Raw genomic sequence first — 13,707 nt, 5'->3', positions numbered from 1 at the left:
CTGCTCCCCACCGAGGGGGAAAAAAACTTAATTATTTTCTTCTCTTTTGTGACTTTGGAGCTATTTTTAGATTCCACGGCTATATCTTATGATTAGGAGGCAAGACTATGATTAAAGCTTCACAGAGGCTGGGATGATCGAAACTTGTGATTAGATTTTGTGATCGAACACCAATACCTCCGAGATACAAAATGGTGCTTAGTTTAACAGGGGAAGGCAAAGTTGGCTCTTCTATGACTTGTGGACTTTAACTCCCAGAATTCCTGAGCCAGTCATGCTAGCTCAGGAATTCTGGGAGTTGAGGTCCACATGTCATAGAAGAGCATGCTTTGCCTTCCCCTAGGGACCTCCAAGGGACCTTGTAGGTCATCTAGTCTGACCCTCTGATCAAGCAGGAGATTTTAGACTAGTGATGGCAAACCTTTTTTTCTTCGGGTGCTGAAATAGTGCACATGTGTGCTATTGCACACGTATGTGCCCACACCCATATTCAATACTCCTCCATGTGCCCACGGTCCCCCATTTCCTGCCTTCCAGTGGCTAGGGTAGGCCCATTTAATAATAACAATGTCATTTGGTGGGCCCCAGGGGAAGAGCCTTCTCTGTGGCGGCCCCGGCCCTCTGGAACCAACTCCGCCCGGAGATTAGAACTGCCCCCACCCTCCCTGTCTTTCGTAAACTACTCAAGATTCACTTATACCACCAGACATGGGGGAGTTGAGATATTCCTTCCCCCTAGGCTATTACAATTTATGCATGGTATGTTTGTGTGTATGTTTGGTTTTATAATAAGGGTTTTTAGTTGTTTTAGTATTGGATTGTTACATGCTGTTTTTATCATTTTTGTTAGCCGCCCCGAGTCTACAGAGAGGGGCGGCATACAAATCCAATAAATAAATAAATAATAATAATTTATTAGATTTGCATGCCGCCCCTCTCCGAAGACTCGGGGCGGCTCACAACATAGCGATAATATAATACATTACAAATCTAATATTAAAATTTAAAAGTCAATTTAAAAACTTTAATATAAAATAACCAGTGTCATAAAATCACCAACTACACAATCGTACACATTCAACCCAGTTCATCAAACAACAGAGATCAGAAAACACAACGAAGGGGGGAGGTAATCATCCCCACGCTTGACGACAGAGATGAGTCTTCAGGATTTTACGGAAGGCGAGGAGGGTGGGGGCTGTTTGAATCTGGAGGGAGTTGATTCCAGAGGGCCGGGGCCGCCACAGAGAAGGCTCTTCCCGAGCCCCGCCAACCGACATTGTTTAGTCAACGGGACCCAGAGAAGGCCAGCTCTGGGACCTAATCGGCCGCTGGGATTCATGCAGCAGAAGGCAGTCTCGTATTTATCACCCTCCCCAGGCTCCAGAGGCTTTCATGAAACTTGGGGGTGGCAAAAACGCCCTTTCCTGCCCCCTGGAAGCCAAAATTGCCCTCCCAGAGCCTCCGTTTGAGGCAAAAATCAGCTGGCGGGTGCCCATATGCGCGCTGGAGCTGAGCTAGGGCAATGGCTCGTGTGCCAGCAGATATGGCTCCATGTGCCACCTGTGGCAGGGATACCATAGGTTCACCATCATGGCCTTACACCACTTCTGACCAATGGCAGTCCAATCTCTTCTTCAAAGTCTCAAATAATGAAGCTCCCACAGCTTCCAAAGGCAACTTCTGTTCCATCGGTTCATCGTTTTCACTGTCAAAAAGTTCCTCCTTATTTCTAGGTTGAATCTCTTCCCTTGACCAGTTTCCATCCATTTTCCTCTGTCTGGCCTTCAGTTGTTTTGGAAAATAGTTTGACCCCCTCTTCTCTGTGGCAGCCCCTCAAATATTAAAACATTGCTATCATGTCTCCCCTGGGCCTTCTCTTCGCTAGACTGTCTGTCTTCTTCATATGTTTTAGATTCCAGGTCCGTGATCATCCTGGTTGTTCTCCTCTGCACTTTTACTAGAGTCTCAACATCTTTTTAATAGTGTGGTGACCAAAACTGGATGCAATACTCCAGGTGCCGTCTAATTAAGGCTTTATAGAGTGGTATTGGTACCTCACTTGATCTAGATTTTATCTCTCTGTTAATACAATTTAGAATTGTGTTGGCTTTTTAGCTGCACACTGATGGCTCATATTTAGCTGGTTGTCCACTAGGACTCCAAGATCCCTTTCACAGTCACTGCTATTAAGCCTGGTTTCCCCCCCCCCCCCCCCAGTTTATAGGTATACTTTAGATATTTTTTTAAAATCTAAGTGTAGGATTTCACTTTTCTCTACACTGAATTTCATTTTGTTAGATAGCGTTCAGGTCTGTCAAGATCCATCTGGACCTTGAGCCTATCTTCTAAGACAGTGTTTTTCAACCAGTGTGCCATGGCACACTAGTATGCCATGAGACATAGTCAGGTGTGCCGTGGGGAAATTAAACATGGGTCCCCAAACTACGGCCCGCAGAGGCCGTTTATCTGGCCCGCCACCAGCCACCACCATCTGAACATAAACATTCCCCTCATAATCCCTCCAGCTATCAGCGACAGGAAGAGTAGAGGCACAGGAAATGCTCACTGACCAATCACCTTCTAGGATTCATCCCGACCACTAGCGATGAACCAATAGCAGGCTGCCTTTTATCCACACCCAGGAAGGTCCCCGCTCAGGCTGCTGTGCACTTGTCATTGTGTGGCCGCGGCGAGGAGTTGAAGCTGCTACTCCTCCCATGGTCCCGATTTCTAATTCTGGTCAGGACTGGAGGTAAATGTTGCCACCACTAGATGAAGCCTCAACCTCAGCTGGTTATGTCTATCCTGATGGTGTATTTAGATATTTGACCTTTTTCTTTTTATAAGAGGCCACCGCAGAGAGTGATAGACAATGCATCACAATGCATCACAAACTATATTATTAACTATATGTATAATATGTACTGTGTTAGAGTGTCATTTTGTGTCATTTTGGTTGGTGGTGTGCCCCAGGATTTTGTAAATGTAAAAAATGTGCCGCAATTCAAAAAAGGTTGAAAATCACTGTTCTAAGGTGTTAGCTATTCCTTTCAGCTTAATATCATCTGCAAATTTGGTAAATTCCCCTTCAATTCCCTCATCGAAGTCGTTTATGAAGATATTGAAGAGTACTGGGACTAGAACGGAGCCTTGTGGTACCGCGCTGCTTGCTTCTCTCCATGTGGACTTAGACCCATTAAGAACTACTCGTTGAGTACGGTTTGCCAGCCAGTTGTAGATCCATCTGGTGGTGAGGTTGCCTATCCCATTTTTCTTTGGTACTGTTTAGTAGTATTAATTAACATCCCGCTTAGGGTGGGTTTTTTGGGATCTTACGTTACTCCTATTGTGTTGTTATTTGCAGATATCCAAAAATAATAATAGTAATAATAATAATAATTTATTAGATTTGTATGCCGCCCCTCTCCGAAGACTCGGGGCGGCTCACAACAAGCGATAAAACAATATTGTACAGGCACAAATCTAATATTAAGAAAAAACCAAAAGGGAGAAAAGGGAGAAAAGGTTTAAAATATATCCCACAACCTTATAGTCTCTTTTTAAAAGCCGTGGTTATGAAATCTGATCTTCCATTAAAAGTCCAGAAGTCATTGCATTTGCATTAAAAGTGCACCACTCAAGCCCATAAGATTTCATTCCAGGAATTCAGAGGTCTGGCTTCTGAATTTTTAAAGTGTGTCCTGTTTATATACTTTCACAGCAGGAGCGCTGGGTTTATTTGCTTTTCCCCAAATATAAGCTGATAGCCTCCGTCAAAATAATACTTCAGATTGTACTGCTTGCAAATGCACAAAATAAACACAGCTCCAGGTGGTAACTTCTGTCTGTATTTTGCTTTTTATTTTCTGAAGTTACAAATTCCCCTCTTCTTTTCCAAGCACACAAGCTGCATTTCATTAAGAAATCTTGTTTGATCTAGAAAAAAACGCTGATGATGGAATTCTATTTAAGAAATTCAGGATTTCTCAGAGATCTCTTGGGGACCTGTATTTGCTTTAATAGATTTCCTTTCTTTTCTCTCCCATCGACCCTACCCCAAAGTACAATCCAATGAAGGGAAAGTGAATAAAATATTTTAACCTGAAATTTCTTTTGAGTAAATGTTTTATTGGCAAAGAACAATGTAGTCCATCACCCACTTCCCATATAATAATAACAACAGCAACAAAGTTGGAAGGGACCTTTGAGGTCTTCTAGTCCAAACCCCTGCTTAGGCAGGAAACCTACACTACTTCAGACAGATGGTTATCCAACATCTGCTTAAAAACTTCCAGTGTTGGGGCATTCACAACTTCTAGAGGCAAGCTGTTCCACTGATCAACCATTCTGACTGTCAGGAAATTTCTCCTTGGTTCTAATTTACTTCTCTCCTTGTTTAGTTTCCACCCAAGTCTTGTTTTTTTGTTATAAATCTTATTTCCTTGTTTATTTTCAATTAATTAGAATACCCTTTTTCTTCCTTAATTCCCTTTGTAAAATCACATTTGGATTCAAGGTTAGAAATATTATTTCTGCTCTTTTGGGACTTCTTGCTCAACACATGGTACTTATTGTAACCCAAACAAAGCAACCCATTTTTTTGTAAGTGCCTCTCTTTACTTTGCAAAGAGTAGAATATAAATGGTATGAACTAGATCCTGCAGAAGATACATAAGGACAATCATGCCACCTAGTGACATTCTGGAAATGTTAGCCAAATGTTCTGGAAGAACATCAAAGCTATGTTAGATGGACAAAATCCTTCCCAGCTCCTATTTGAAATGCATAGAAATTAAGATGTCATCCAGAAGACATAGATACAAATTACTTACTATCATTGCTTGGACTAACTACCTCATAGTGAGATTGTTAGGGGAATAAAATGTGAGAGAAATCTGTGTTCACCTTGGTCATTGTTGGTAATTACTCAGAAACATCAAGGAGAATCTTGAGATGAATGGACTATACAGTGGTACCTCTAGCTAAGAATGCCTCTACTTACAAACTTTTTTTGCCTCTTCCCAAGAACCGTTTTCCACTTACAAACCCAAGCCTCCGAAACTGTAACCAGAAAAGGCGGGGAGAAGCCTCCGTGGGGCCTCTCTAGGAATCTTCTGGGAGGAAACCGGGCCTCCACCCTCCCTGTGGTTTCCCCAATCGCATGCATTATTTGCTTTTACATTGATTCCTATGGGAAAAATTGCTTCTTCGTACAAAAGTTTTTACTTAAGAACCTGGTCACGGAACGAATTAAGTTCGTAAGAAGAGGTACAACTGTACTTCTCTGTCTTTCCTAATACTCATTTGGGCACTGGTTTACAGAATTTAGACAGGGGTAATTCCACTCCTGTTTAGATTGGTTCCATTTCCTTCTCTATTTTCTCTATTCTCTATTTACTTCTGCCATATGAATCCCAGCGACCGGTTAGGTCCCATAGAGTCGGCCTTCTCCAGGTCCCGACAACTAGACACTGTTGCTTGGCGGGGCCTAGGGGAAGAGCCTTCTCTGTGGTAGCCCCAGCCCTCTGGAATCAACTCCCCCCAGATATTTGCATTACCCCCACCCTCCTCGCCTTCCGCAAGAGTCTTAAGACATATCTACGCCGCCAGGCTAGGGGCAATTAGATCCTAGCCCCCTGGGCGACAAGTGTTATGCATGATCGGTGTCTGGGTATGATCAAGGGTGGGCAGGACGGGGTGGAACGCAGTTCCACCGGCGGAAATGAAGATGCGTGTGCAGCTCCAGCTGATCGGTGGCTGTCACTTCCTGGATTACTGGTCTCATCTCAGACTTAACAGTTCACTTGAATGATGATGATTGTTCAAGCCACTCCCACCTGGTCACATGGCCAGCAAGCCACTCCCACACAGTCACATGACCATTAATCCACACCCACGATATAAGCCACACCCACAGTGTGGCAGTAAAAATTTGGGCTGCCCATTACTGGGTATGATTGATTTTAAAAAAAAACAAAATTGGGGATTTTAGATTAGTTTTAATGAATTAGGTTTAGCCTTTGTATTTCATTGTTTCCTTTCATAGGTTGTGAGCCTCCCCGAGTCCTTGGAGGGGACGGCATATAAATCAAATCAAAACAAACAAATATTTTACAGCAAGGAACAAGACAAATACTTTCGACATCTGACTATAATGAACAAAACTTAAAAGAATTACACTCTGATGGCCTTCAAGGAGGATATTTCAATTTTGGGGCCAGGGGTGAAGGAAGCGCTGTTGATTTCTTGAGAGAAGAACTTGGCCTCCTATCAGACAGAATTATTTGTTCTGCGGCGACAGTGGTGGTACCAGGTGAGCTGCGCAGACGCTGAGCATCTTATCGATGTCCACTTGAGTAGACTTATCCACCTCCGCTTTCACCACAGCTCCGGAAAGGGCACTTTGTAGACTCCTAAGTTCCTTGCTTTTCTCTTCTGCAACAGGAAACAGGATCAGTGTGGAGTCATTTCTGAGAGAGGTAGGTAAGGAAAGGCCACGATAGCAAACAAAGTGGCTTTTTGGGTTCCGTAGCATAGATTCTAATGGATTAATAGAATTGGAAAGGGACCATGTAGGTCATCTAGTCCAGTGTTTCCCAACCTTGGCCACTTGAAGATATTTGGACTTCAACTCCCAGAATTCCCCAGCCAGCATTCGCTGGCTGGGGATTTCTGGGAGTTGAAGTCCAAATATCTTCAAGTGGCCAAGGTTGGGAAACACTGATCTAGCCCAACCCCCTGCTCAAGCAGGAGACCCTGCACTAATGATGGCAAACTTTTTTTTCCCTTGGGTGCTGAACGAGCATGCTGAATGCGAAAACAGCTTGTCCTGCCTCCCCGGAAGTTCTCTGGAGGCCAGAAATAGCCTGTTTCCCTGGTGGGCCCAGTAGGCTCATGTTTTGGCCTGCCCTCCCCTATCCCCTTGGAGGCCCTCCCCTATCCCCTTGGAGGCTCCCTGGAAGCCAAAAACGCCCTCCCAGAGCCTTTGTGTGAGCCAAAAATCAGCTGGTCACCACCCACTTCCACATTGGAGCTGAGCTAGGACAACAGCTCATGTGCCAGCAGATATGGCCCTGTGTGCCACCTGTGGCATCCATGCCATAGGTTTGCCATCACTGCCCTAGACAATGATTGCAGCTCGTTTTCTGTCTTCTTCTCCCTCCAAGGCATTCCTACCCCTGTTGAAGAAGGCAGCCCAGAGAAGTCCACGTCAAGGGCTGAGCAGAAGCAAGGCAGCCATCATCAATGTGTCCAGCATTTCAAGCTCCATTGAACTTATGGCTTGTTGGGAATACCGATCAATTGGATACCGCTGCGCTAAGGTATCTCATGCGTTTTCCATATGGATCTGCCTGCAGGTGGTAGTATCTCCCTTTTCATGCCTGAGCATATCTGGGGAAGGGTAAAAAAGGCCTCCCCCATCTCCCCGGAGACTCTCTGGAAGCCAAAATCACCCTCCCAGAGCCTCTGTGCAAGTCAAAAATCAGCTGGCCGGCACACACATGCACATTGGAGCTGAGCTAAGGCAACAGCTCACGTGCCAGCAGATATGACTGTGTGCCACCTGTGGCACCCGTGCCATAGGTTCGCCATCACTCTTATAGAGTGTTAACTATTCCTGCCATGTATATCAAAATTCATAACTTCAGACTTTTGGGGGAGAAAGGACATAGATGTCCCATCAAGAATAGGTTTAACCAATCACTCCAAGCACCAAACTCTGCAACCTATTTTTCAATTCCAGCCCGTGTTGGTTTTGGAAAAGGAGCTAAGTCAACCCACTCATTGCTCCTTGTTTCCAGGTTGTTACCTATCGATGGAGTTGTTCTCAGTTCTATATTGCCTGTCCTGTGTTCTTGTGTAGAAGGAACCTCCACTGGGGGAAGATCATATTCCTTGTCCAATGGCTTATTCATCTCTGGGTTGTCGTAGTTAATGTATTGGTACAAAGGACGCAAACGCTGGGATTTTTCTAGAAGAAATGAGACAGGGTGAATGTTGACAAGTAGATGCACCTAATGATCTATTAGTGAATACAGATACAACGCTCCTTGAATGTGACAACCCAGTTTGGTGTGGTGGTTGTTTTTTTTTAATGTTTTTTTAAAATAATTTTTAACAAATTTATATTACACACAACGTAAAACAGTGCATAGTGAAATGTGCCCACCACCCAGACACACATACATTCCCCACCACCAAATCGGGGGTGTTTCTGAACACAAGAACAAGGGGACACAATCTGAAGTTAGTTGGGGGAAAGATCAAAGGCAACATGAGAAAATATTATTTTACTGAAAGAGTAGTAGATCCTTGGAACAAACTTCCAGCAGACGTGGTAGATAAATCCACAGTAACTGAATTTAAACATGCCTGGGATAAACATATATCCATCCTAAGATAAAATACAGAAAATAGTATAAGGGCAGATTAGATGGACCAGGAGGTCTTTTTCTGCCGTCAGACTTCTATGTTTCTATGTTTCTTGTATAGTCCACTTGCCCCAAGTGCAATATATCTATTTACATATTATAGAGTGATTCCAATTTATTTCTTGTAGCTTGGTCTCGGATTCTGCTCGTCATATATCGTCTTACCTTGTCCCACCGTCCCATCAGTTGTCCCAACTCAGTTTCATTATCCAAATTTATCCTTTTATCCATAATTTCAAATTGAATATGGTCCACCATGTACCTATACCAATTTTGCATTGTCCATTTGGTCGCATCCTTCCAACCCAAAACTATTACTGCCTGGTGTGGTGGTGAAGGCATCAGGCTAGAAACCGTGACATTGTGAGATGATTGATAGGAGATGAGCGAGTGAGAGAGATGACGGATAAATCCTCAATTCAGGTATTGTCCCTGAATCTTTATCTGACCTATTTAGGTACATGCCTTGCAAACCTATCCAACTGGTAAAACCCTAAACACCTTCAAACATTCTGCTTATGACTTCTAATAAAAACATTCATTCATTCATTCAATTCTCTATCACACAATACTAGGATGAGGGGACATTCCCTAAAGCTCATAAGTAAGAGAGTGAGGACAAATAAAGGGAAATATTTCTTCACCCAGAGGATTGTTGGTTTATGGAATTCACTTCCAGAAGAGATTGTGACAGCTGTCAGCCTGGAGAGCTTCAAGGCAGGATTAGACAGATTCATGGATGCCAAGTGTATCGGTGGTTATTGAAACGGATGTCCAAGTGCTTCTATGTTGGTTGAGGCAGGCAGGATTCCCTTGGGTCCCATTTGCTGGGGGTCAAGGGAAAGGGAGGGTTTTGCCTTCTCTTTCTGCTCAAGAGCCCCATGGACAATTGGTGGGCCACTGGGTGACACAGAATGCTGGACTCGATGGGCTTTGGCCTGATTCAGCAGGGCTCTTCTTATGTTCATTCATTCATTCGTCAAGTTGTCCACTTTTAAGCCAGTCACATGACCTTTAAGCCACCCCTCCAGTCATACGGCCGTGAAGCCACTCCCACCTGGTCACATGGTTGGCAGACCACACCCACAAAATAAGCCATGCCCACAGTGTGGTATTAAAAAAAATTGCAGCCCTTCACTGCCTCACTCACTCTCTATTGTTGCAGACTCTGGAGGCAGAGAACTCCCTGGGGTGGCGGGCGGGACCGGGGTGAGCTCTTGAGTCGATTTCCTTTTCTTGGATTTCTTGGGCTGCTTCAACACAAGAGAAACTTCAGTTTTGGAGCTTTCGGCCTCCTCAGCCCTGGGAGGCAACTTTTTGAAGTCCGCATGCTGAAAAATGAGCACGTCAGAATCAGTTCTGTGGGGCAGAAAGAAGACAGGAGAGGAGCAAGAGGCAAGGTCCGGTCCTTCTCCCTTGACCCCGATCCCACCTTGCGTTTTTAGTTATTTATGTTTGACTTCTTTTTATTGTACAGTGATACCTCGTCTTACGAACTTAATTGATTCTGGGATGAGGTTTGTAAGGTGAAAAGTTTGTAAGACGAAACAATGTTTCCCATAGGAATCAATGGAAAAGCGATTAATGCCTGCAAGACCAAAACTCATCCCTTTTGCCAGCCGAAGCGCCCGTTTTTGCACTGCTGGGATTCCCCTGAGGCTCCCCTCCATGGGAAACCCCACCTCCGGACTTCCGTGTTTTTGTGATGCTGCAGGGGAATTCCAGCAGGGGAATCCCAGCAGCGCAAAAACGGGTGCTTCGCTGGCAACAGAAGTCCGGAGATGGGGTTTCCCAGTAAGGGGATCCTCAGCGAAATTGCAGCATCGCAAAAACACAGAAGTCCTCGAAACCCCACCTCCAGGCCTCTGTGTTTTTGTGATGCTGCAATTTTACTGAGACTCCCCTCGCTGGGAAACCCCACCTCCGGACTTCTGTTGCCAGCGAAGCGCCCATTTTTGCGCTGCTGGGATTCCCCAGCAGCATCGCAAAAACACCGAAGTCCGGAGGTGGGGTTTCCCATGGAGGGAAGCCACAGGGGAATCCCAGCAGCACAAAAACGGGCGCTTCGCTGGCAACAGAAATCCAGAGGTGGGGCATCCCAGTGGCGGCGGCTTGGGTTTGTAAGGTGAAAATAGTTTGGAAGAAGAGGCAAAAAAATCTTAAACCCCAGGTTTGTATCTCGAAAAGTTTGTATGACAAGCAGTTTGTAAGACGAGGTATCACTGTATTTGTATTTTTTTTATATTGTTGTAAGCCACCCTGAGGCCTTCGGGACTGGGCGGCATAGAAGTAGAATAAAATAAATACATAAAATAAATAAACCCCTGAGATATTGGAACACACAAACACTGCAACCGTTCTTCATTTCCCACGCAATCTGACATATCCAAGATCCTTTTTTCCATACACACTGATCTTCTTCAAGTTCAATCTCTAAAATGTCCTATCGCAGAATAATCTCATTTTGAGTCCCAAGGCCAGGGGTGGGCTACTGCCTGGACGGGGGGAACGCAGTAGAGTGGTAAAAATGGAGCTCCACCCCAGATTTGCACTGAAAGATGTTGAAAGAAAATGCAGAGTGTTCTGCATAAGCCACGCCCACAGTGTGGTAGTAAAACAAATTGGTAAATAATAATAATAATAATAATAATAATAATAATAATAATAATAATAATGATAATATATTAGATTTGTATGCCACCCCTCTCCGAAGACTTGGAACAGCTGACAGCAATAGTGAACAACGTAAACAAATCCAATACTTAAAAAGACATCTAAAAACCCATATTATTAAAATAGCCATACCATTCAATCATACAATACATAAACCATATTAGCAAGGGAATATACCTCAATTACCCCATGCCTGGCGTCATAGGAGGTTTTCAGCAACTTACGAAAGACAAGGAGGGTGGGGGCGGTTCTAAACTCCGGGGGAGCTGATTCCAGACGGCCGGGGCCACCACAGAGAAGGCTCTTTCCCTGGGGCCCGCCAGACGACATTGTTTAGTAGACGGGACCCAGAGAAGGCCAACTCTGTGGGACCTAATTGGCCGCTGGGATTCATGTGGCAGAAGACGGTCCTGAAGGTATTCGGGTCCGATGCCATGTAGGGCTTTATAGGTCATTACCAACACTTTGAATTGTGACCGGAAACTAATCGGCAGCCAGTGCAGGAGGCAGAGTGTTGGCGAGATGTGGGCGAATCTAGGAAGGCCCACAATTGCTCCCACGGCCTCATTCGGCATGATCTGAAGTTTCCAAACACTGGTAGCCCTTCCCTGCCCAAGGCCCAGATTTTCAAATCACTTACTTGGTCATCTTTACCTTGAAGCCGTAATTCGTCAGCCAAGCTTGCAAAACTGAAGCGGATTTCAGATTCTTGAGCTCAGGAAACAAGTCTTGGTGGTGCTGGACTTCTTCCTCGTACAGCTTGGCGTGCAGGTTAATGCCCTTGCCATCTTCATGCCACTGGAATGAGGAAACACCAACCACCGTTAATTGTGGGGAGAGGAAAGAGAGAAACCCGAACCTAATTTTCTCCAGAAGACTAGGAAAAATTCAGGCGGAGGTTGCTACTTACCGCCACTACAGTTCTGTGTCCTCAGTGTGCATGCGAGTGCGCCCCAACAAGATTTTGCTTCTGCGCATGTGCAGGAGATTTTTGCAAAAAAAATTTGCTTCTGCGCATGTGCAGGAGATTTCTGCAATTTTTTTTTGCTTCTGCACATGTGCAGGAGATTTCTGCAATTTTTTTGCTTCTGCGCATGTGCAGGAGATTTCTGCAATTGTTTATGTTTCTGCGCATGTGCAGGAGATTTTGGCAAAAAATCTTTGTTTCTGCGCATGTGCAGGAGATTTCTGCAATTTTTTTTTGCTTCTGCGCATGTGCAGCAGATTTCAGCTTTTTTTTTTGCTTCTGCACATGTGCAGGAGATTTCTGCATTTTTTTCTTCTGCGCATATGCAGGAGATTTCTGCAAAAAAATGTTTCTGCGCATGTGCAGCAGATTTCTGCAAATTGTTTTGCTTCTGCGCATGTGCAGGAGATTTCTGCAATATGTTTTGCTTCTGCGCATGTGTAGGAGATTTCAGCTATTTTTTTGCTTCTGCGCACGTTTTGGCTTTTTTTTTTTACTACCTGGCCGTACCCGTAGGAGCCTACCACTGCCTGTATTACTCATCTTTTACCTCCAGTGACTTGATGGTGGGGTTTTCCAAGGCTGCAGCCAGCTGGAACAGAAAATGTGGGATGTTGGTCTTCGCTCCCAGCTTCTTCTCATTGGGGTTCCTGGCACAGGTTGCCATCACCTGCCAGGTGGGACAAGAAGGGGGGACACACCCAGAAATGGCATTGGCTGCTGTATATATTTTGTTGGGCAAGTAAAATAGCAGATTTACTATTTATTTAGAAATAAATAGTAAATCTGCCATTAATAAACAGAATACTACTATAAATAAATGGTACATCTGCTATTCTAGCAGATTTACTATTTATAAACTAATAAATAGTTATAAATCTAACTATTTAATTAAAAATAGTTGGCGCAGTGGTTAGAGTGTAGTACTGCAGGCTACTTCTGCTGATTACCAGCTGCCAGCAGTTTGGCAGATCGAATCTCAGTAGGCTCAAGGTTGATTCAGCCTTCCACCCTTCCGAGGTGGGTCAAATGAGGACCCAGATTGTTGGGGGCAATATATGCCGACTGTAAACTGCTTAGAGAGGGTTGTAAAGCACTGTGAAGCGGTATGTAAGTCTAAATGCTATTGCTATCAATTCGTTGTCATCATTCAAACTGAGGACCACCCGAGTGATGCTGACAATTCAAAAACAAATAGGTAAGTGTTCTCACCACAATTGTCTGTGACAGTTTGTCTAGACTCTAGACTCAAGCGTTGGTGGGTTTCCACTGCTCTTGTCCAGTAGTGATTGGTTAGAAGGCCTTGGAGATATTAGCTTGTCTTCTTTAGGACCCGTTGCTAAGCTACCAGGATCATAGCATTCTGCTGCCACTCCATCAATAGCTGGGAATCTAGATCCTTTCTTTGATGCACCTCCAGAAATGTTTGCAACATTCGCCATCAATTAGCCTCTTAGAGTAGTGATTAAGTTGCTTAATATGTTAGCTACAGAATACTAACCGGAGCATACAACACTTTTGCCAGACCAATCCTTGAATACAGCTCATCTGTCTGGAACCCACACAACATTTTGGACATAAACCCTCTAGAAAATGTCCAGAGATACTTTACAAGAAGAGCCCTCCACTCCT

General features: G+C 44.4%; 1 protein-coding gene across 1 annotated transcript; it reads right to left on the bottom strand.

Moving 5' to 3' along the window:
- Nucleotides 1-6,283: 6,283 nt before the first annotated feature.
- C9H16orf86 (chromosome 9 C16orf86 homolog) lies at nucleotides 6,284-13,510 on the bottom strand. The gene is made up of 6 exons (XM_070761635.1): nucleotides 13,424-13,510; nucleotides 12,626-12,745; nucleotides 11,749-11,906; nucleotides 9,586-9,794; nucleotides 7,814-7,975; nucleotides 6,284-6,438 (listed from the first exon to the last, which is right to left on the bottom strand). The coding sequence occupies exons 1-6, from the start codon at nucleotides 13,508-13,510 to the stop codon at nucleotides 6,284-6,286; spliced, it is 891 nt and encodes a 296-aa protein (XP_070617736.1).
- Between the last annotated feature and the right edge of the window lie 197 nt (nucleotides 13,511-13,707).

This window comes from Erythrolamprus reginae, chromosome 9 (genome assembly GCF_031021105.1).
Source record: "Erythrolamprus reginae isolate rEryReg1 chromosome 9, rEryReg1.hap1, whole genome shotgun sequence".
Classification (NCBI taxonomy): domain Eukaryota; kingdom Metazoa; phylum Chordata; class Lepidosauria; order Squamata; family Dipsadidae; genus Erythrolamprus; species Erythrolamprus reginae.
This window is presented reverse-complemented; position numbering and strand designations above follow the sequence as displayed.

Coding starts and splice junctions, on each gene's coding strand:
- C9H16orf86 (XM_070761635.1), bottom strand. CDS start 13,510: ATGTTGCAAACATTTCTGGAGGTGCATCAAAGAAAGGATCTAGATTCC. Junction 12,746..13,423: donor AGCAGAATGCTATGATCCTG/GTAGCTTAGCAA, acceptor CCCACCTGGCAG/GTGATGGCAACCTGTGCCAG. Junction 9,795..11,748: donor TTCAAGGTAAAGATGACCAA/GTAAGTGATTTG, acceptor TCTGCCCCACAG/AACTGATTCTGACGTGCTCA.